Here is a 21,628-nt window from a genome sequence, read left to right on the forward strand (position 1 = left end):
TACAAGCGTATACAAACAAATGCATACATACAACACACTAGAAGTCAGTCTAACTATGAATCCCTTCCGATGGACGCCACCTTGTCGTGGTGGAAGGGCTTAAGGGGTCCCGGTCGACTGGAGCGGTCTGGTTAGTCACTGACTGCCATTCCGGCCTGGGCGGGCGGGGCCCTACTAAGAGCGTCCATTGCACTTCCTCTCCTCGAAAGAGGAGAGAAGGGGGGTTGCGCTCCCTCCGGGCACTATGACCTGATGCGCATAGGGGTAGGCGGCCCTGACTACAATCGCCCGGTCCACCGCGACCGTTAGGGATGACCCTGCTGCTTGCGGTGGGGCCTACCATCCCGATGGTTTGGCGGGTGCTCCCGCTTGAGGGGTGTGGACGGCTTCGGGCCGTGAGGGGGGATGGGGTGAAGGGGGATGGACTTTGTGTCTGGGGATGACATCCTTTTCAGGGCGTGCACTCCGGCATGGGGTCTCCTGGATCCCCAGTTGGGGGGATGTGATGGCTGGGGGGCACTCCCGCGTCCGGGGAGGCGATATCCTTGGATGTCGACCCGGTGCGGTGCGTCTCTTCAGCGTCCCACAGTGGACGGAGGGGGGCCGGCTGGGCTTGCCCAGTCGGATGGGTCCTCTGTCCAAGGGGGATGTGGGTGCCGGTCCTCCCTGTCTACGGGTGGCGTCCATAGTTGGGCGTCCACCGTCTTGGGGGGAAGCGGCGTCCCACAAGGGGGAGGGCCTCCACCGCCTGGCAAACGGCCCGGAGTGTGACTCCGGGATACGCGCCAGGTAGGAAAGGCGACGGGCCGGTAATATTACGTCCGGAGATATCCGGACAACCGGGCTTGCCCGGGCTGCCGGCCTGGGTCGTGCCGGGCCACTCGGACGTTTCCGAGCTCGGGTCGGTGCGACGGAGGAAGCAGCGGCTGGGTGTTCCTGGGGGGAAGTCTTCCCCCCAACGGGTCCCTCGCCGCTGCCAGCCGCCAGAGCCGCTCGGACATATTCCGAGGTCGGGGTCTGGCGGCGAGTAGATGTACCCGGTGGTTGCCGCAACCGTTTCCCCTTCCAAAGCGGCAACCACCGGGACGGCGCTAGGCCCCAGATCTCGAGGATCTGGGGCGAGCAATGAGCTGGTCGCCACGGCGGGTAAGGCGGGGTAGGGGAGCGGCTGCCCCGTCCTAACCGTCCGTGGGGCCCCTCGGGTGGCGCCATCCCCATCGGTATCCGTGAAATCGGAGGCACGGAACCCCCGAAAGCCCATGGGGAGTCAAATCCCCATGGGTCAGTAAGGAGCTGAGACCCTGCGCCGGTGCTGCCTTTGGCCGCCGGCCCGTGGTGTATCTCGTCCCCCTGGGGGAACTCAGGGCTCCCCGTCGAGATTTATCTCGAGGAGTCCTCGGTATACCCGGACGAGGGAGCCGATGGGGGATCGTGGGATTAATTCACGATGACTACACCTAAAAATCAAAACCTTAAAAATAAAAATCAAGTGTGCGGGGAGGAGACTTTTGAGGGAGACGGGCTTGGACTCCAAATCAGCCGCACATCAAGCCTACGGTCAACAAGATCGACCGGTAAGGCAACTGCGGCCAGAAGCCGTGGCAGGAGCAGGGAGGCTCCTTACGAGAAACCGAAGCCCGTTGCCGCTGTCGTGGACCGAAGACCATGCGTCCTTATGGATAGGATGGAGGTGGTCCACTTTGGCGTGGAGAAGACCGACTCCACGTTTGTGTTGACGGCGAAGACGGAGGGGGAGTCTCCTAAAAGGAGACGCCAGACCCACATCCCGGAACTAGCGGGTTGGGGACCTCTGATACCCCCGCCAAGGATGAGGTGGCCCAGGATGAGGTGGTCCAGGATGTCGGTGCGGACAGGGACATGCCCCCCGCACCGATTGTCATCATGGACTTTTTGAGCTCCCAGGGGAAGCCCGCTGGAGTAAGCGGTGACTCCCCTAGCGAGGTCGATGTTGGAATCGAAGAGGTCCTGGACGAGATCACCGGGCAAAAAGAAAAGAGAGGCCCGGGACGTCCCGAAACCACGGGCGAGTTTCAGAGGAAGAAGCTAAAGGACGCGCAGAGGGCCCTTAGGTTCAAGAAGATGGAGAAGACGAGGAGGGCGGCAGAGGCCCTTAGGTCCTTCCCTCCGAAGGGGAAGGAGAAATGGGCCATGGTGCAGAAGAGGGAAGAGGAGCTCGAGTACGAGCTAGCCGAAACTCCTACCCAGGATATCGCCTCCAGGATGGTGGAGCAGTCGGTCAAAATCTTTAAGATTGCCGACTGCTCCAATAGTATGAAAGGCAGCCTGGTTAGGGAGCTGCGGGGGGCTGTAGCACTGGTTCGGGCAGCCACCAGTGTTTTGGCCGCCAGGGCCAGAGAAGTCCGTAGGGAGGGGGACACTGATGAGCTCCCCAAGATAATTGGGGAGCTCAGGGCCGAAAACATCCGGCTCATAGGGGAGATGGAGTATATAGACTCGTCTCCCCCCTTCGATTGTCCCCCCTCGCTCCGACAATGGCTCGGCAGAAGCGCTCCTCCGCTGCAAAGAGGAGAAGGGTTGCCGAGTTGACGGACTCGGAGGGGGAGGGAAAGGGTAAGACCTTCCTCCCCTGGAGAATATGGTGGCCTTCCCTCCTCTACCGCAGAGAGGGGAGAGGAGGAGGGAGGATACAGGAAGGGGAGCCCCCCAAAAGAAAAGGCCGCTCATCAGAACGGGTCTGACCCTGAGAGGGGTTGAGAGGCAGGTGGACCCATATCCACCTGGCCTCGAAGAAGGGAAGAGGGCCGAACACGACGCGCTGATGTCGGCTCTGACCCCTGTCTTGGAGAAGATGAGTCTCCAAGGCAACAAGGAGGGGTTGGAATATAGGGTGTTGTGGGCGCAGTTGAACTCTCTGAAGAGTCAGCTGTGCGCACTGAGGGGGGAGGATTATACTCCCCCCCCGATGCCCTCAGACACGGCATCGTATGGCTTCGGCCGGGGTTCACTCCCGGCCGGGCCACCAACCGAGTCCGCTCCAGCTAAACCCGTCTCCCTGACACTAGAGCAATATGTGTCCCCCTCGGTCATCGACCGGGAGGCCAAAGCCTCCAGGTCTCAGAGGGGGAATGCACAGATGCAGAGGGAGGCGGGGCCCCCGGTGCCTACCGTCACGTTGGCGGAGGTACCGGTGGGTGGCGGTAAGAAGAAAAAGAAAAGGAAGAAGAGGAGTAAGCTAGTTGCCCCTCAACCCGGTCCGGCCGGCCGGCCAGAGGAGGGGAGGGAACCAAAGCCCCCTTAACCCTCCAAAGGCGACCAGGGACCTGGGAAGAAGGCAGGAGAAGCCCCCTCTCAGAAGGGTGGCAAGACGGCTACCGCCGTCAAACTAGACCCACCGCCCCCCATTAAGGGGGACAAAGAGTGGATGGTGGTAAGGAAGGAAGCCGGTAAGGGGAAGGCTCGGGCCGAGGCGGTACGCGCCGGTGACGCCCCCGCTCAGATCAAGCCTAAAGAGGCTGGGAAGCCTCTCCAAGCACAGGCTCAGCCCCTTGCCCCCCCTGCGAAGAAGGGGAAAGAAAGGGAAGGAAACGAAGGGCACCGCGCACGGCCGCGATCGTTATCACGTGTCCGGACGGGAAGTACAAGGAAGTCCTCAGGCTGACTATGGATCAGGTCGATCCGGCCAGCCTGGGGATAGAAGGAATGTCGGCACGTAGAGCCGTCACGGGGGCCCAGATCTTTGAGGTCGGGGGCCCCAAACACCAGGAGAAGGCCGACGCACTCGCCAAGCGCGTCAGCGAGGCCCTTGCCGGGATCGAGGGAGTTAGGGTGACCCCGCCCCTCTCCCACGGCGGAGATCCGTATTAGGGATCTCTGCGATGCCGTGGAGGAGGGGGACCTGATCAAGGCCATAACCTCTGTCGGCAAATGCGCCCCTGAGCAAGTCCAAGTTGGACCCATCAGGGTAACCGGCAGAGGGTTGGAAACGGCGAGATGCCCCCTGGCGGTGGCAAACATCTTGTCTGCCGCTGGGAGGCTCAAGATCGGGTGGACGAACGCCCGCGTCGAGGCACTGGAGGCCAGGCCCCTCCAGTGCTTCCGATGCCTTGGCAAGGACCATGTGAGAGCCCAGTGCCCGAGCGACGTGGAGCGTGCAGTCTTATAGGTGCGGACGGCCCGGTCACGTCGCGAGGGACTGCGCGCGGCCGCAACAATGCCCGGTCTGTTTAGACCTAGGGCGACCGGCCGGACACCGAGCTGGATCGAGGGCGTGCAACGCCCCCAAAGGGAATAAGGGTGGGGGGCGGGTAAAACTCAAACGAGTAAGCCTGCCACCTCCCGCAGGGGGAAGAACCATAATCTCCCAGCCCCCGAGAAGGTTATGGCGGTAGCCTCCACCTCCTCCACAGTGGAGAAGATGGAGACGGAGCCACTCCCGCGCAGAGAGGAGAAGGAAAGGGGCGCGAAGAACGCGCCCGAGGAATGCTCTCCACGTATCGACGTGGAGGGCACTCCCATGGAGGTGGCAATGGAGGAGCCGTGTAATCGCGTCTAGATATGGCCACACGGATCCTCCAGGCCAATCTCAATCACGCCCGTCAGGCGCAACATCTCATGATGCAATGCCTGGCAGAGCGTGGTTTGGGATTGGCGATCGTCGCCGAGCCGTATCGGATCCCCGAGGATAACCCAAATTGGGTCGGGGACACCAGCGGCACGGCGGCGGTCGATCTCTCCCCCCTCTCCAGACCATTGGGAGAGGGGGGGATACATCGCAACGAAGTGGGGGCCCTATCACGTAATATCGTGTTACGCCCCCCCGAGATGGGATTCCAATGGGTACAACGCGCTCCTTGAGCGGGTGATCGCTGATGACATTCGTCGCGACACCCCCGATGCCCTTATCATAGTGGCCGGGGACTTCAACGCGAGGTCCTCGGCCTGGGGCGATACCCGCCGGAATCCCAGGGGGCAGCCCCTGGAGGATTGGATGAGCGGGCACGGCCTCGGCTTATTAAACACGGGCCGTGCCAGCACATGTGTTCCGCCGCAGGGGGAGTCAGTCATTGACATTACGATGGCCTCCCCAAGTGCCGCGCACAGAGTCAGCAGCTGACGCGTGATTGAGGATCTGAGGGGGGAAACCCTCTCAGATCATCAGTACATCGAGGTAGTCCTCGGGATCGCGCGTCAGCCAGTGCGACGCCCACCCTCCGGGGGCGAGAAACGGTGGGCCCTCACCAAGCTCGATGACGAGAAATTGAAGATCGCCCTCATGGCCACCACATGGGGATTGAAGGACGAGGAGGAGGGGGAGTGGGACATCCACCGAGAGGTGGACTGGCTGCGGGACACAATGCATCGCATCTGCGCCAAGTCCCACCCCCCCCAGGCGGGCCACCTATTGGTGGACCGACGAGCTGGCGGAGCTCCGTCGCTCGTCGGTCCAGGCTCGCAGGGCCCTCTCGAGGTTCCCGAGAAACGGGGACGAAGACGACAGGGTGGAGGCCCTGGCTGCGTTCAGAAGAGCCCGATGCGCCCTTAGTAGCGCTATTAGAAGGTCTAGGGAAAAATGCTGGGACGAGTTACTCTCGTCCCTAAACACGGACCCATGGGGGTCCGTATAAGATTGTACTCAAAAGGCACAGAGCCTGGACGCCCCCGGTGACGGAGACCCTGGAGTCGCAGCTCCTCGGCGACATCGTGGATACCCTTTTCCCACGTTTGGTGGAGGGGTCCACTCTAGAGTGGGATCCAGATCTAGACGGACCCCACGAACTGATCGAGGAGCAACTAGTCTCCGGGGTTGAACTTTCCCGGGCCGTCCGGAGGATCGGGTCTCGTAAGGTCCCAGGTCCGGACAGCATACCGGGAAAGATATGGGTCCGTGCCCTAGACTTTCTGGGCGCACGTCTGGGGCACATCTTCAACAAGTGCCTCAGACGCGGGCAGTCCCTCCAGCAGTGGAAGAAGGCCAAACTGGTCCTTCTTCCCAAGGCGGGCAGAGAAGCGGGTACTCCATCGGCATACAGGCCGATATGCCTGCTGAATGAGGTGGGTAAGATTTTCGAGAGGATTCTCGCGACCCGCCTCATCCAGCACCTGTCCCGGGAAGGAGACCTCCACGAGGAGCAGTACGGCTTCCGCGAGGGGAGATCCACGATCGACGCCTCAAGCGCGTGAGATCCCTCGCGGAGGCCGCGACGTCGGAGGGCAGGGTGTGCATGGCGATATCGCTGGATATCAAAAATGCGTTTAACACCCTGCCCTGGGACCGAGTGGGGGACGCCTTGCGCGAGCGCGGGGTCCCCTGCTACCTCGTGGGGGTCATAAGCGAGTATTTCCAGGACAGGAGTCTGGAGTATGTCGGCCAGGATGGCCAACATACCAGGGGTATCCGCTGCGGGGTCCCGCAGGGGTCCGTTCTGGGACCCCTACTCTGGGACCTCGCATACGACAAGGTACTCTGCCTGCCGCTCCCCCGCGGCTGCAGCGCCATCTGCTATGCGGATGACACGCTCGTTGTGGCCGTGGGGGATAGCTGGGGGGACGCTGCGGCCAGGGCCGAAATTGCGGTGGCACGCGTGGTGAAGGAGATCACTGATATGGGTCTCCAAGTGGCGGTGCCGAAAATGGAGGCGATGTTCTTCCATAACAAAGCCTCCGGAGCACCGCCGCCGACCCATATCAGTGTCGGTGAAACCTCCATCCTGGTGGGAGACCGATTAAAGTATCTCGGTCTCCTGCTGGACGGTACATGGACGTTTGGGCATCACTTCGATGCCTTTGCCCCCAGGGTGGAGAGGGTCGCGGCGGCACTTGCCCGACTCCTCCCAAACCTTGGGGGTCCGGATGGTTGGGTGCGCCGAATGTACATGGCCACTATTAATTCAGTGGCCCTGTACGGCGCACCCATATGGGTGACAGACCTGGCGGCCAGACGGCAGGCGAAGGATCGCCTTCGCCGTATGCAAAGATGCATGACCGCCAGAGTGGTGAGGGCGTACAGGACGGTGTCGCACGCTGCGGCAACCGTCCTGGCAGGTGGCCCCCCCTGGAGCTTCTCGCTTCGATGTACGCCGAAGTATATCGGTGCGAGCGGGAGGCTCTAGGGGCCATAGGTGGAAGGCTGCCGCCCAAGGCCAAGAAGATCATCCGGATCTATGCCCGGGGGTCAATGTTGGAGAGGTGGAACACTCTCCTCTCCGACCCGCGTACAGCGGGTCAGAGGACCGTCGAGGCCGTCCGGCCCTGTCTTTCCGAGTGGAGACAGAGCTCAGGGGTAGGTTACATTCCGGTTGACGCAGGTGCTGACGGGGTATGGTTGCTTCGGCAAGTACCTGCGTCAAATCAACCGGGAACCCACCACGGCGTGCCACCACTGCCCCATCCTGTGTGACACGGCGCAGCACACCCTCGAACACTGCGAGGCGTGGTGCGAGCAGCGCCGTGCACTCAGGATGGTGGCCGGGGAGAACCTCTCGCTGCCAGTCTTGGTAGCCAAGATGGTCGGCAGCGAGGAGGTGTGGAGGGCTGTCGTCGCCTTCTGCGAGGTGGTGCTGCAAAAGGAGACGGCGGAGCGTATCCGCCGTCGGGAATTGGCAGCGCCACCAACACCGGCGGGGGGCGGTCGCGGACAGCAGCGACGAAGAGGAGGGGAAGTCCGAGGGGGACGAGGGGATTGTACGAACACCCCCCCTCCATCCCCTCCGGCCCCAGCAGTCAGGAGGAGCCAGAGACTCGCGTTGAGGGGGGCTATGTCCCTCCCAACACAGGGAAGATGAGACGCGGGGGGAGGCAGCGTAACGCCTACTCCCACGCGAGCGCCGATCTGCACCCAAGCGGGATGGCGAGGAGGTGAGAAGAGGACCAGTCCCTTCTCCCTCCTCACAACGTCAGAGGAGCGGCGTTGGAAGAGGAGAGTGAGCTACGGCTCCCTCGAGCCCGAACAAAGGGCGGAGTTAGCAGTTGAAGGGGGGGACCGAGTACCCCCCTGGAATGCACGGGAGGCGTCCGCGGACGCCCCGCTGTGCGATTCCCTCTGGACCCGGTCGCCGAGGGCGGGGGCCCGAGGCGACCAGACGGGTCCACGAGGAAGGTGGGAGGATGGTATGGCCCCATTCCTCCACAGTTAGGAGGGAGGGGGGAGGGCTACGCCCTCCCCCAGGATGGAGGCCCGGCGGTCAGCACCAAAAAGGCCGCCGGGTCCTAAGCGCGGAGGGGAGACCAGTCGGGGATGCCGATGAATTGCATCAGCCAGTCCCGGGTCCCCGCCTGCCCCTCCAGACGCGCGGAAGGCCATCCCTGGGGTTTTAGCGGGTAAACCGGCGTTTATGGTCGGGAGTCCCGCATAACCCCCGCCCCTCCCCCGAGGGTGCGGGGGTATGCATAAAGCATTTCCCCAGGGTTACCAAAAAAAAAACAGTCTAACTGTGAATCAACTTCAGTCGAAGCTTTTCGGTATACAACACACTAGCAGTCAGTAGTCGAAGTTATTGCGTGTATACAAGCGTATACAAACAAATGCGTACATATAACACACGTTGATTCTTTAAAGTAACAATGGTAGATGGAAAGGTGGTACAAGTATTAACAAATACACCGTCTGCCTCAACTTGCTTCGACTAAAGAGTTGTACGTAACTAAATATGAATGGTATCATATGCCATCATCCGTACATAAAGTATTAATTCATGGAGAGGATATAATTCGTTACAATGCCATTTTACCACTTGGACAGTTATCCGAAGATGCACAGGAATCAAGAAATAAAGACAAGAAGTTCAGATTACATCATGCTAGGAAATGTTCCAGGTTTGCCGCAAATGAAGATGTCTTTCATACATTACTTTACACATCAGATCCGTATATAACCAGTCTTAGAAGTAATTCTCGAAAAACTACCGTAGAATTAGACGAAGATGTATTACAGTTGCTATTAAATTAAATGTAAATTAATTTGTTGATCCTTTAAAATAAATTTTAAAAAATCTAAAAAAATAAAAAATCGAAAAAATCAAAAAACTCGAAAAAAATTTAAAACATTAAGAACAAAAGACAATTTTAAAATATATATGTGTACGTACAGTCTAAAAAAATCTACCTCTTCATGATGAATATCTTGATATTAGTAAAGGGTCTTACGTAATGTTTCAAGATGTAATGAACTTATTAGCATTCATATTACGAAGTATATTTATTAAGTTTTCCGCCATCTTGGATCCGCCATTTTCTTTTACTTAAATTGCAGATTCGTCATTATCGACTATACAACACATAATAATATTTTTTCGTAAATACATGCACGGTTTGTTACAAATTTACTCGCATTCATAGTTTTGGCATTTTATGCCCACTTTATGGGATCCGCCATTTTGAATTTAGAACGAAATCAAAATTGGCGCAGAATATTTGTATAGATTATTCAATTTCCGAAAAATTAAAAAAAAATAATGAAAATCCGTTAAGAATTGGCGCACGGCTCGAATTTTAACCACAAAAGGAGCTTCTAGACCCATTGTGCGGCGTGGGACTTTGTCCCACCCCCACTGTTAGCACAGAGGCCAGGGAGACGCAAAGCGGAGCTTGCTCCGCCGCGTGCAGGAGGTCAACCACGCGTGGTTAACCCAGTCGCTAGCGCCTACGAAGATCTGCAGCGATATGGAGGTCGCGCAAATGGGCGACTTTGATGCAGACTCCATAGACGGGGATGCCAAAGAAGGGGAGTTCACTAGAAAAGAAGCGGAGGAAGACGACAATATAGATGTCTGCTCGGTACTAGAGGACGAAGTCTCCCAGGAGAAGAGGGGACCGGGAAGACCATTTACTACGGACGAATACGTAGACTATCGCCTGGTCAGAGAGAAAGAGGAGAGGGATAGGCAGAGGAAGGATAAGGAACTCGAGGAGAGGATCGCAAAGATCTTTGACAACTCGGTTCCTAAAACTAAGGCATGGAAGGCTTTCCTCAAGGTGGAAGCTGGAGGAGGAGCTCGCTGGGGCCCCAACACCAGACCTGGCCGCGCAGCTGATTCAGGAGACTACCCAAATGTTTAAGGCAGCAAACTGCTCCGCAAACATGAAGGGTTTCCTGGTCGGCAAGTTGAGGCGATCAGCGGCTACGTGCAGAGCAGTTACCAATAACCCGGGCCAGGAAAAAGGAGAGAGCGACGAAACCATTCGTCTTCGGCGAGAGAGAAGAGAGGCTCCGAAAGGAGAATAAAAAGCTCCGAAGGGAGATCGAGGAGATAAAAAGCGCCTCGAGAGTAAGACTCCCCACTTTCCCCCCTCGATGGCGAGGAACCATCGTGCCAAGAGGGCTCGCTGGAGCGGGATTGATAGCTCCGATGAGGAGGTGACCTCGGCCAGTGGAGCCCCCCGTAGGGCGGAACATGCGGTGTTCACGCGTGTACTTTGCAAAATGAAGGAAGTTATATACACACTTATTAAAAGTTTAGATAAAATAAAAAGTACAATTTTTGTTTAGCGAAACTAAACAATAATTCTATAGCTTAGCGACATGGAAGGGATAACGAGCAAACGTAAACAAAAAATATAAACACACAAGTAAAATATAATATGAAATCGTGATGAGCAAATGTAAACAAAAAATGTAAACACATAAATAGGATATAACGAAAAGATGACATAAAAGTATGAAACTTCAAAAGTGTATATCTCAGAAACGAGACCGCCGCAAAATTCAAACGGTGTATTACTTAGGAATGTATCCTCTACAACATATGTGAAAATAAAATTTTTTTGAGCTGTGCAACGTAAAGTAAACATTTACCGAAATTTTTTTTTTATCCTATATATAAGTTATTATTTTCCTATATACAGGGTGTTCGGAAATTCTAGCGACAAATTTTCAGAGATTGTCGGGGGCACCATAAGAATCATTTTTTGTAAATGAACCTGGGGTCGGAAACGTGTCATTACATCGCTACGGCATACGGAGTGTTCGAAAGAGTCGGGACCTCGAAATATCACAAAAAATAGGTTTTACAAAAAATTGTTTCAACAAAAGTTGTAGGGTGTAAAAAGGTCTATTTACTGGCGCCATGTGTTTGACCTTGGATGGCGTCGCCAAGGTCACGACAAGGCCACCTTGAATTTTTGAAATGGAATAGTGGTTTGGAAAGCTCTCAAGATGAGCTACAAGAATATGCAAAAGCATATAGGGTGACCCATTTAAAAAGTTGGAGGTGACCTTCACATGACTTTCAGGTGACTCTTCAAGGTCAAACTAATGACACCATCTTATGTCCCCCTTGAAACCATACAACTTTTGTCTGAAACATTTTTCTCTAAATTGCTTCGTTTCCGAGATATAAATTTGTAACACTTTACGTGGGCCACCCTGTATATATTAGCTCTTCCCCTTTTTAACAAAAATTCTTACTCTAATAAGAAACCAAATAATCTTTAAAATAAGCTAGTTCCAATCTTCTGCGTCGAAGACGTACATTTACATTTTGCCTAGATTCTTTTTCCTGCTCTGCAGATATCTTTTTCGGCGCGTTCTTCTCTGTCTCTTCCTCGGTTGGAATATCAACCGCGTTATCTCTGTTACACGCTACATCAAGTTCCTCTCTCGCTTTAACAATTTCTGTATTCTTAGATTTATCACTGCGTAACTGATTTATGTGTCGCTTCCATATTTTTCCATTTTCTAATTTTATTAAATAGTGAAGCTTTCCTAACTTTCTAACTACCGTGCCAAAACGCCATTTAATTTTTTTATTTAAATATTTCCGTGCGGCTATGTTATCTCCAATCTGAAAATTCCTCGTTTCATCATCGCATTTTAAATTTATCATTGTTATTAATTCTTTAGGAAAAATTAAATCCAATCGACTACGCAACTTTCGCCCAAACATAATTTCCGCTGGCGATCTCTTCAACTCTGGAATTGGAGTGATGCGATAATGAAAAAGAAATTTTTGAACATTTTCTTCTATCATATCTTTCGTTAATTTAACTTTACGTAACCCTTGCTTAAGTGTTTGCACGAAACTTTCCATTAAACCATTAGTCGCTGGATGATACGGAGCCGTTCGTTTATAAATAATTCTATTAGTTTCAATAAAGTCTTGAAACTCCTGCGAAATAAACGTTCTACCATTATCCGTTACTAATATCTGCGGTATATCAAATCTTGAAAATATTTTTCGACATTTTTCTATTGTACATTTCGCGGTAATACTTTTCATTATATATACTTCGGGCCATTTTGAAAACGAATCTACGCAAACTAAGAAATTGTAATCTTCAAATGGTCAAATGCAAAATCTATATGAATTCTTGGGAACGGTTCTTCCGTAGGCTCCCAATGATGCCATGACACTGGTTTAGGATTATTCATGTGACGACTACATTCTTTACAATTTTATACCGTATTTTCGGTATCTTTATCGATACTACGCCACCATATATAATTTCTCCCTAAACCCTTCATTCTAACAATTCCTACATGTCCAGAATGTAGTTCTTTAAGAATTTTATCTTTTAAAGTTTTTGGAATCACTACTCTATCTTTTCGCAATAATATTCCATTACACAAAGTAAATTCGTGATCCTGTAATCCTAACTTTCTCAAACTTTTTCCGGTTTCTAATGCTTCTTTTATTTTCACCAGATCAGTATCCTTGAACGTTTCTATTCGAATTTCGTTAGCTTTAACTGGCAACATATTTACAGTTTCCATAGTATAAATATCCAATGCATCATAATTTGATAAACTTTTCTCTTTAATCGGTAATCGAGAGAACGCATCAGCATTACCATGATTTTCAGTTTTCCTGTATTTGATATCAAAATCAAAACCTTGAAGAAAAACCGCGTAATGCTGCATGCGCATTGCGCTATACGCCGGTAAACCCTTACGTGGATTCAAAATTTGTGTAATCGGTTTATTATCCGTAAGCAATGTAAAATGAATACCGTATAAAAAATTATGGAATGTTTTTATTCTGCGTTTCATTTAAAGTACGTGAAGCGTATTGTATTACTCGTTCTGACCCATCCGGGTATTTATGTGACAAAACCGCGCAGACTCCATACGGACTGGCATCTGTAGCTACAACAATTGGCAGTTTTGGATTAAATGATACTAATATATTATCACTACAAAAAGCTTGCTTGGCACAGTTAAAAGCTTTTTCACATTCCTGCGTCCACTTAAAACGTTCTTTTTCAATAATTCGTTGAGCGGTCTTATATCACTTAAATTTTCTATAAATCGACTGTTATAGTCTCACAGACTATAACCTGTACATAATTAAAATATTAAGCGTTAGCATAAAATATTATTGCTAAATGCGATATCGAGCATTCACCTCATAAAGTCACTATCTCAGCGAACCACCAGCGAATTCGCCAAAAAACGCGGAAGTGCAACGAAGGATTTCGACACCAAATCATCTTCGCTTGCACTTCAATTTGACCGCACCATGACCCCATGTGGCTATGTTACTAAGCGGTCCCCCTCTCAAAAAACCTCCTCAAACAAGGGTTTAAATACGAACCACCGGAGGAGCACAGCGAACAGTCGTAAAGCAAGTGTAATCAGTGTTAAGTGCGAACCGATCACGTGTTATAAGAAAACTGTTTTAGAGATTATTATCGAAGACGAAGGACAAGGCGGAAAGACTCAACTAAATCAGCAGAAATAAGAGAGGCTTCTGTACAAATTGATGTATATTCCGAAGATTGAAATACAAGGTATAATTAAACAAAAATTATATTAAATTATTAAAAGCAGCCGAAACCCCGGCTCCTGATCCTTCGGCGGCCTGAGATATTTCATATCTCCCGACTGCTTCCCACATCCCGTGCCGCTCCCGGCACAACATATTGATGGCAGCGGTGGGATGCACGCCGGAAGAACCGCCGAATTCAGACTACTAACGGCTGGAACAGAAAAAAAGATACAAATTAAAAAATACATCAAAAGGAAGCCTAAGAAAGCAAATACATTAAAGCGGATGGACTAAAACAAGCCACCGAACACGCAACACCTACGGACGACGGAAAGCAGATAAGGAATCACGGTCAAGCAGCTGAAAGCCGAAAGGGGACACCAGCGCTCAAGGACCAGCACCGATCTACAACCTTCGCAGAGGCAACGCATCGCCGACGGACAACGCGTCACCGTGGGACAACGACCCATCATATCAACACGCAGCGTCAGCAATCGAGCGACCCGATACGCGACCATGCGAGTCATCGTACTACTAATGTAAGTCGCAAATTTATAATTAAATGTCGGAACAACTAAAGCGAGTTAGATTCCAAAGCCCGTGATTTTTGAGCGAGCCAGCACGATTGGCAAATAGATTAGGATACCGATACAAGTAGCGGAAGAAGCTGCTCGCGACATCCGAAATAGCGTACGAAAAAATTTAGAAGACTGCTATTCGAGTTCTGAATCGTCCGAAGCGCGCAAACTAGACAATAACGATAATTTCGAACGAAACGAACAAAGCGTTAATCGAGTCACTTTTAGAAGAACTATTATTAGAAGAACTATTCGTCATTATTCTTCGCTTCCGGTTTCATAGACGGCACCGGCCTCTGGCATTCCTTCTCTTTCCTTTTCTTTTTGGATTTGGCTCCTGTTCTAATGTAGTCCACAGGCACTAAGGGCCCTGACCCTTTTTGATCTTCTTTCAATTGATGAATCCCTTGATCTGTTTTTTCCATGGAGCAAGCAATATTAAGGACTGACTCCATTGTCAGATCTACAGTTTCCAATAGTCTAGCTTGAATCCGCGGGTATTTTATCACAAAAACGTATTGATGCGTATCTCCGTTTTTAAATAATTGCCAAATTTACAATGTAAAGAGAGTTTCTGCAAAGCCGCCATATACTCCTGCGCTGACTCACCCTCCTTTTGCAAACGCTTGGGAAAAGTATATATTTCCGCAATTTTTAACGGTTCTGGCGCATAAAATTCTTCTAATTTTCTACATAATTCTCCAAATGTCTATATCGAGATATAGACATTTGGAGAATTGGTATACGAATGGATATATCTCGACTAGACTCAATTCCCGACTCAACTCAACTGCCTCGTGTCTCACGCAGGAAAGCAAGGAGGAATCTTCTTTATCCCTACTTTCCTACTCCCATTTTTCAGGAGCGTATGATAAGAATTCTACACCCTTTACAATCAAACATAATGATATATATATCAACATACTTTATTAATACACTAATATATTTAAACATATATTTTATTAATAGAAAATTAGAATCTTTATATTTAAAGGATTGACTTTGAGGATAGAGGGGAATCAAAGCGCTTATTAAACTTTTAGACTAATTATTTTTAATATATCTTTTCTTTCCATATGTAAAGGAAGTGTCACGTCCCGCCAATTTTCAAACTTTTCTTTTCCTTCTCTCTTATAAAAATCATAAAGTCCATTTAGCGCACTTTGAACTGCGCGCCAATGGCGCGCCATGACATTAAACTCCAGTCAGCGTCGTAGGGCGGCGCTCCGTTAGCTTATTCTACTTTCAGAGCTCCCTATTTTAGGGGTTCCCCACTCTCAACCGCCACAGCGGCCGAGCCGTCGAAATCGAGGGATCTCAGAGCAGGCCCAGACTCAGTCAGACTAACTCGCGACAACCGGACCGACAAATCCTAAGCTGGGCTCTAACTCTAAATTCTAATTCCAGTTCTAACTTTAAATGGTAATTCTAATTCTAACTTTAAATTCTAATTCTAAGTTAATTCTAATTTTGTTAACTTTAACTTTATTCTAAAATATAAGCCATATTATGTAGTGTGTATTAATGTAGAAATATACAGGGTGTAACTGAAAAAGCGCCCACGGAGCAAATAGCGTTATTCCTAATTAAAAATCGAGTCGAAAAGTCCTGAATCATTTTTTCCTATAATGCTTAATAAAGCGGTGATTATTGAGTAAAGTTGCGCCTCTGTTACACTCTGTATATTAGTGTGTGCTAAATCTTGTGATTATTCAAAAGTATCCTACTCCACTAAATCCATATTCCACGTGACGCGACGTTAATATAGATATATTCTTATCCAGGCGCGTGATAATAGATTCATAATAATAATTATAACAGAATTTCGGATTTTTGAAGTGACGGCTCAAAGAGGACGAACCGCTCGCCGCTACAGAGAACCTGAGACATAAATAATTATTCAAATTAATAATTTAGAGTTGTGGTATTTGTTCCGAGAGGACGACCCGCTCGCAGACACAGCCAAGGTAATCCTTGATAGTGAGAACCGCCATACATCGAGCCATTGCCAAGACAACACAAATCTGAATATGACTTTTATTCTCTACAATGCCAGACACGCCGTGCCGGTAGGAAAAATCAACTCCGTCATTTAGTAGCAAGATATTACCGCGTTCATTGACTATATCGTGCAGTTGAATCATTACAACAAAGAATACGAACTTCTCTGGTAAAGTATAAGTAACGAGTGCGAGATTAAGGTGGCCAACTCAGCTCACACCGATAGATAAGCGAGGACAAGCTCTACCGCCCGACAACTTTTCACGAGAAGGATCCACGAGGCGCAACGTCATCCATCACAGCTGCATAATTAATTAGCAAAGGAAATAATCAAACACGTGGCAAAGAATATTCCGGAAAATTCTAGAAGATATCAGGTAAGTGGAAAACTTGAAAATTCTTGTTCGAGAGATCCTGTGTCTGTAGTTTCACTTTTATTACCCCGATCTATGTTTTATGACGCGACCCGAGTTTCACTTTTATTGCCCTGGGCGACCCTTTGTTTTTTCTGAGTCGGGGAGATTTCACTCTTATTGCCCCAAACAACATTCGAGTTTCACCACATTTTCCAGTCGGTTTTAACCGTCTAAAATATTTTCTAATATTATCCTCACGTAAGACATATATATTGTTGCGTCCGCGGCGACAACCTCGATATATCGAACGCGCGCGCGACACATCCGATCGGCACTCGCGGACCGCGAGAAATAATAAGGCACTATTAGAAGTAATGAAGAACTTTAATACAACACTGAACACTCGCACAAAACAACAGATTATAACAGGAATTAAACTCAAAAGCGATTCGTAACATAAACACGTCCGCACAGCTGGGTTCCGACTCAGATGACGGCTCAACAACAATTCCTTGACATCGAGATCTTCCATTTCTAAAACGGACTTGACCGCGACTTAAACCAGGGACGTAACAATATATATATATATATATATATATATATATATATACTTTTCTTAATTCAAATTATTCATAATTAGCGATATAAATATTATTAAATTAATAATTAATAATCAATAACTAAGTAAATTAGACGGCGTAGAATCATTAAGCTTAAATTAGATATGAAGACACTCTGTTATATTAAAAATTGATTAATTATAAAAACTTTTCTAATTGTTATTAACATTCGTGTAACCTTCGACTCATGTGTCCACGAAAATTCTACGATTACATTATTCCTGCTCCCGAAGAGGAGGACGTTATTCTCGAACCCAAACACATTTTTTGCTCCAAAGCATGCGGCTATCGCCATATTATTACTATATAAAGACGCCCTTTGTTTTTTTTGTCGCGATAAGCTCCCCGCAGCAGAGCAGACGTCTTGGGAATTTATAATTAGACACTCATTACTAATCGGAAACAGCTCAATCGATTTAGAGTGTTCTACGTGTCCAAATCGTTTGACTCACGTGCAAGACGTAGACGAATGTCTCGCGTGTTAGCGAAAGTATTTGGAATATCAAAATAATCCTAACGGTTATACCCGCAACTCCGACGGAATGATATACATACACATAGTAAATCGAGTTAACCGCTAGAGACGAATTAGCCGATTTATTTGCACTCGCCTTATAGATCTTGCACTATTCTTAATCGTATCGTTGAAGAAAATTTTGGTGCTTTTATACATCGCGAATATAATAGATCACGCGTATTCCCGGGGAGAATCGCATAGATTCGAACTCGAAAAAGCGATCATTGTCCGGACTGTAGTCCGAATACCTGCATCCGCCTTCGCAGCCACGACCGGCCGGGACGCAACAAATTTGATGACAGCGGTGGGATACGAAATTAATTCGTGATAGTTCTAACGCGCAGCATGTCCAAGGCCGAACACAGTAGGTTGGGTGACTCTGGCCCGTAGAAGACACTGTCCGAAGACGAACTAATGAAGCTTCAAAGCATATTAGATAAGCGCGAATAAGACCTTTAGAACCGAAAAAAAATATTAAAGGATGAAACAAAGTACGTAGAAGGGCAGCGCGGAGAATACGAGAGGAGAATGCGCGCTCGATAACCTCTGACCAAATCGAAAGAGACACTGAAGCAAACAAATGAAATCACGTACCGGACGAAATTAGTGACCGTGAATTAGAACGACTGCGAGTTGAAAATGAATATCTACGCGAAACGGCTCACCGTGATCAACAGAGTCAAGAATCGGAGCTTCGCGAGCATAATCAACGAAGACAACGCGACGAATGGTATGTCGACGCGTCCGCGATCCCAAAGGTCTCATTCCGCGAAGCAAGAGAATCCATTCCCCACTTCGACGGGTATAACATTCCCTTAGCACAATTTATTAAGGCGTGCCGCCACGCTAAGGAGATCGTCTCTCCGTCTTGCGAACGGAACCTCACGAAATTACTCATAAAAAAATTACGCGGACGAGCCTATTATGCCGTAGATGACGAATCGTGCGATAACATTATCCATCTTTTAACAGCAGCCTTTGGATCATACAAAACAATCAATCAATATCGCGGTGAACTCAGTAATATATACTTAAAACCCTGAGAACATATACTAGACTACATCAGTAGAGTCAAAGATCTTCGATCGACTATTCTCGATGCGGAGTGCCGCGAAGTAGGGTCTGTCAGTAGTAGAATGGAAGCCGAGACAAATGAATTAACCGGGAAATCTTTTTGCGACGGACTACCCCTGGAATATCATTCACATATGAGAGATAAATCACACTATTCCCCATTTAAAGCCTTTTCACCAAGACTGTCGCCAAACGCATAGAATTGGACAAACAAAGATACGGAACCGATAGCCGATTCGAAACAGAAAAATTTAGAACGGAGCGCTCACAGCGCTCAGCCGCGTACATGCCTCCCCCGCAAGCCAGGCATTTAAGTTTTTCCGACAGCCGCGCACGTGAACACACACATCCACAAGGTAGTCACTCACATCCCGAAATGACACGCGACGAGCACAGTAGACCCTTTGGTAATAGTACGCATAATATCCGCACTAGTTCAAATTCGAACAATGGATATCGCGATAATCGCACACCCACCAAATATTGCCACTACTGTAAAAATCAAGGTCACGAGATAGAAGAATGTAGAAAGCGAGAATACAATAATTCCCACAAAAACGAACAGGGAAACGCAACGGGTCGTACGGGCAATTCCAGCCGTGGGCCAATAACTCAACCAACGCGCCCGATAAATGTAATGGAGGAAACAGCGCTCCCCCTCTCCCCGAATACCGAATCATAACTTTAAATCCTCAAACACATTAAGACGTGATTACTGTTTCGTTAGTCGCTGACGGTCTTATGCAGGAGACAAGCTTCATGATAGACACGGAGCTTATGACACGAACTTATGATAGACGCTTAGGAGCTCTCATAAATCTAGTAAAAATTCGTATCTTACTTCCCGGATTTAATAGTCGTAAAGGCGACATTCTATTCCTTTTAGCGGAATAACGGAAAGATAAAAACTCTAGGCTCTGCAGAAATATTCTGCATGGGTTAACCCGTTGATGTACACTTACTGCCAGATAATTTCCCAATTCCTCAAGAAGGAATCCTAGGACGGAACTTCCTGCAAAACGCAACCAACATTGACCTTAGGGTTCAATTGTGGCAACGTGTTGTGGCAAGAAATAAAGGTCTCTTTCTCGCAACGCGAAACAGTAGTCATTCCAGCTAGATCTCGTAACCTTTTATGTAAGAGTAGAGAATCAAGATACCGCCATAGGTTACGTTCCGCGACTAACGTTAGCGAAGATGTATACTTAGGAGACGTTTTAGTAGTGAATCGAAATGGCAAGGCATACCTCTACGCAGAGAGAAACCTGAGAGCGGTCACCAGCCTCGACGGGCACATTTCTCGACGCTTGACGCGCCATCTGACAAAGTGGACGTGAACTATGTCCATTACGTTCGGTAACGAAACATGGTTTGTGTCTATGATATGGTTCATGTCCGAACTATTCAGATGAGATGAACAGTCAGATAAGAACCGATAATTCATCGTTCTGCCTTTGTCTCACCAACGACAGACCACGCGACTGCCACGCGACGAGCTTACGATTTTATCTCTTTTCCCTTCCCCTTCCTCTCGTCGCGCTTTTACGTTTTTCGTAATTAATTGAGGACAGAAAATGTTAAAAAAATTCGGGCACAGTTAACATTAAATAAATACATTTATAAAAATATTTTTTAGTTATTTTTTATTTATTTATTTATATATTATTTTTAACTTTTAGAGTTAATAATAGTAAATTTCCTTTTTCTCCGCCTCCACCTCTACCCCGGCCTCTACCTCTTCCTCTTCCTCTTCCTCTTCTACCTCTCCATCCTCCTCTTCCCCTCTATCCTCTCTGCGCAGCAGCAACAGCTGCTTGTATCACCGATTGTAATTGTTTTTGCTGCAATAAGAGATAAATATTATATATATAATAAATATTATATTACCCCCCCCTCGAAAAGCGAACTCTGAAACAGCCTCGTGCAAGGTGTCAAATATATATATATGTATATATGTATATATATCTAAAAACAATATGCTTTCGTAAATATACATGAAAGCGAGACAAAGCAAAACATTCCGCGATTTCTTTTATTAACACTGTTGACCGCTGTTACACATGTGATATATGTGCGGTCGTCAAAATATTAATATTTATAATATAAAATGTATTAATCTTTACTTACGGTTAATACAATCGGCTCCGTTGTCGTGGCGGTCGGGACCGTCGCCACCGTGGTCATCGGGGCCGTTGCCGTGGCCGTCGGGGCCGTTGCCGTGGCCGTCGGGGCCGTTGCCGTGGCCGTCGGGGCCGTCGCCGTCGCCGTCGTCGGGGCCGTCGCCATCATCGCCACCGTGGTCGCCGTGGTCATCAGGCCCGTTGCCGTGGCCGTCGGGGCCATCGCCACCGTGATCGCTGTGGCCATCGGGACCATCTCCCCTCCTGTACCCCACTCTCCCCTACTCCTTTGTTCATTACATTCTAAAGATGACACGACTAATAAGAAAATGACAAAGAGCTCAAATAACAAAATAGCTTGTATCTTTGAAGATATTAGTCTTAGGACCCATGTTAATTAGACCTTTTCTTCTTGTTTTGATCAATACTACCTGCTATCAAAATATGTGACCCTTTTTTTTCAACACCCTGTATGTACTCACTAAACTTGGCGCCGTCCTTCCTTGTCCTTCCTCCTGTACTTCCAGGCATCGAATAATCGTGAATCCGATCGCCGATAGTGATGCCAGATTCGAGACGCTGCCCGCTACGCACACAAGGAAAGAGCCGTATACGTGTGCGCTCGGTCAACTTTGGGCAATAGAAGAGCGCAGACAAAGAAAGAGCCGCTCGGGAAAGAA

The 21,628-nt window shown here is 49.0% G+C and overlaps 1 protein-coding gene across 1 annotated transcript; it reads left to right on the forward strand.

Moving 5' to 3' along the window:
- Window positions 1-4,536: 4,536 nt before the first annotated feature.
- On the forward strand, window positions 4,537-6,162 carry LOC145977292 (uncharacterized). Its single transcript, XM_083109151.1, has 3 exons — window positions 4,537-4,777; window positions 5,133-5,497; window positions 5,608-6,162. The coding sequence occupies exons 1-3, from the start codon at window positions 4,537-4,539 to the stop codon at window positions 6,160-6,162; spliced, it is 1,161 nt and encodes a 386-aa protein (XP_082965277.1).
- The last annotated feature ends 15,466 nt before the right edge of the window (window positions 6,163-21,628 follow it).

This window comes from Camponotus vicinus, unplaced genomic scaffold (assembly GCF_025532165.1).
Source record: "Camponotus vicinus isolate PSW18456_S1 unplaced genomic scaffold, iyCamVici1.0 SCAF_9, whole genome shotgun sequence".
In the NCBI taxonomy this organism is placed as follows: domain Eukaryota; kingdom Metazoa; phylum Arthropoda; class Insecta; order Hymenoptera; family Formicidae; genus Camponotus; species Camponotus vicinus.

Bases quoted from the DNA above. Each gene is read 5' to 3' on its own strand.
- LOC145977292 (XM_083109151.1), top strand. From the start codon at position 4,537: ATGGCCACACGGATCCTCCAGGCCAATCTCAATCACGCCCGTCAGGCG. The intron at 4,778-5,132 runs GTAATATCGTGT...AAACCCTCTCAG, and splicing joins CGAAGTGGGGGCCCTATCAC to ATCATCAGTACATCGAGGTA. The intron at 5,498-5,607 runs GTTCAGAAGAGC...GGTCCGTATAAG, and splicing joins AGGGTGGAGGCCCTGGCTGC to ATTGTACTCAAAAGGCACAG.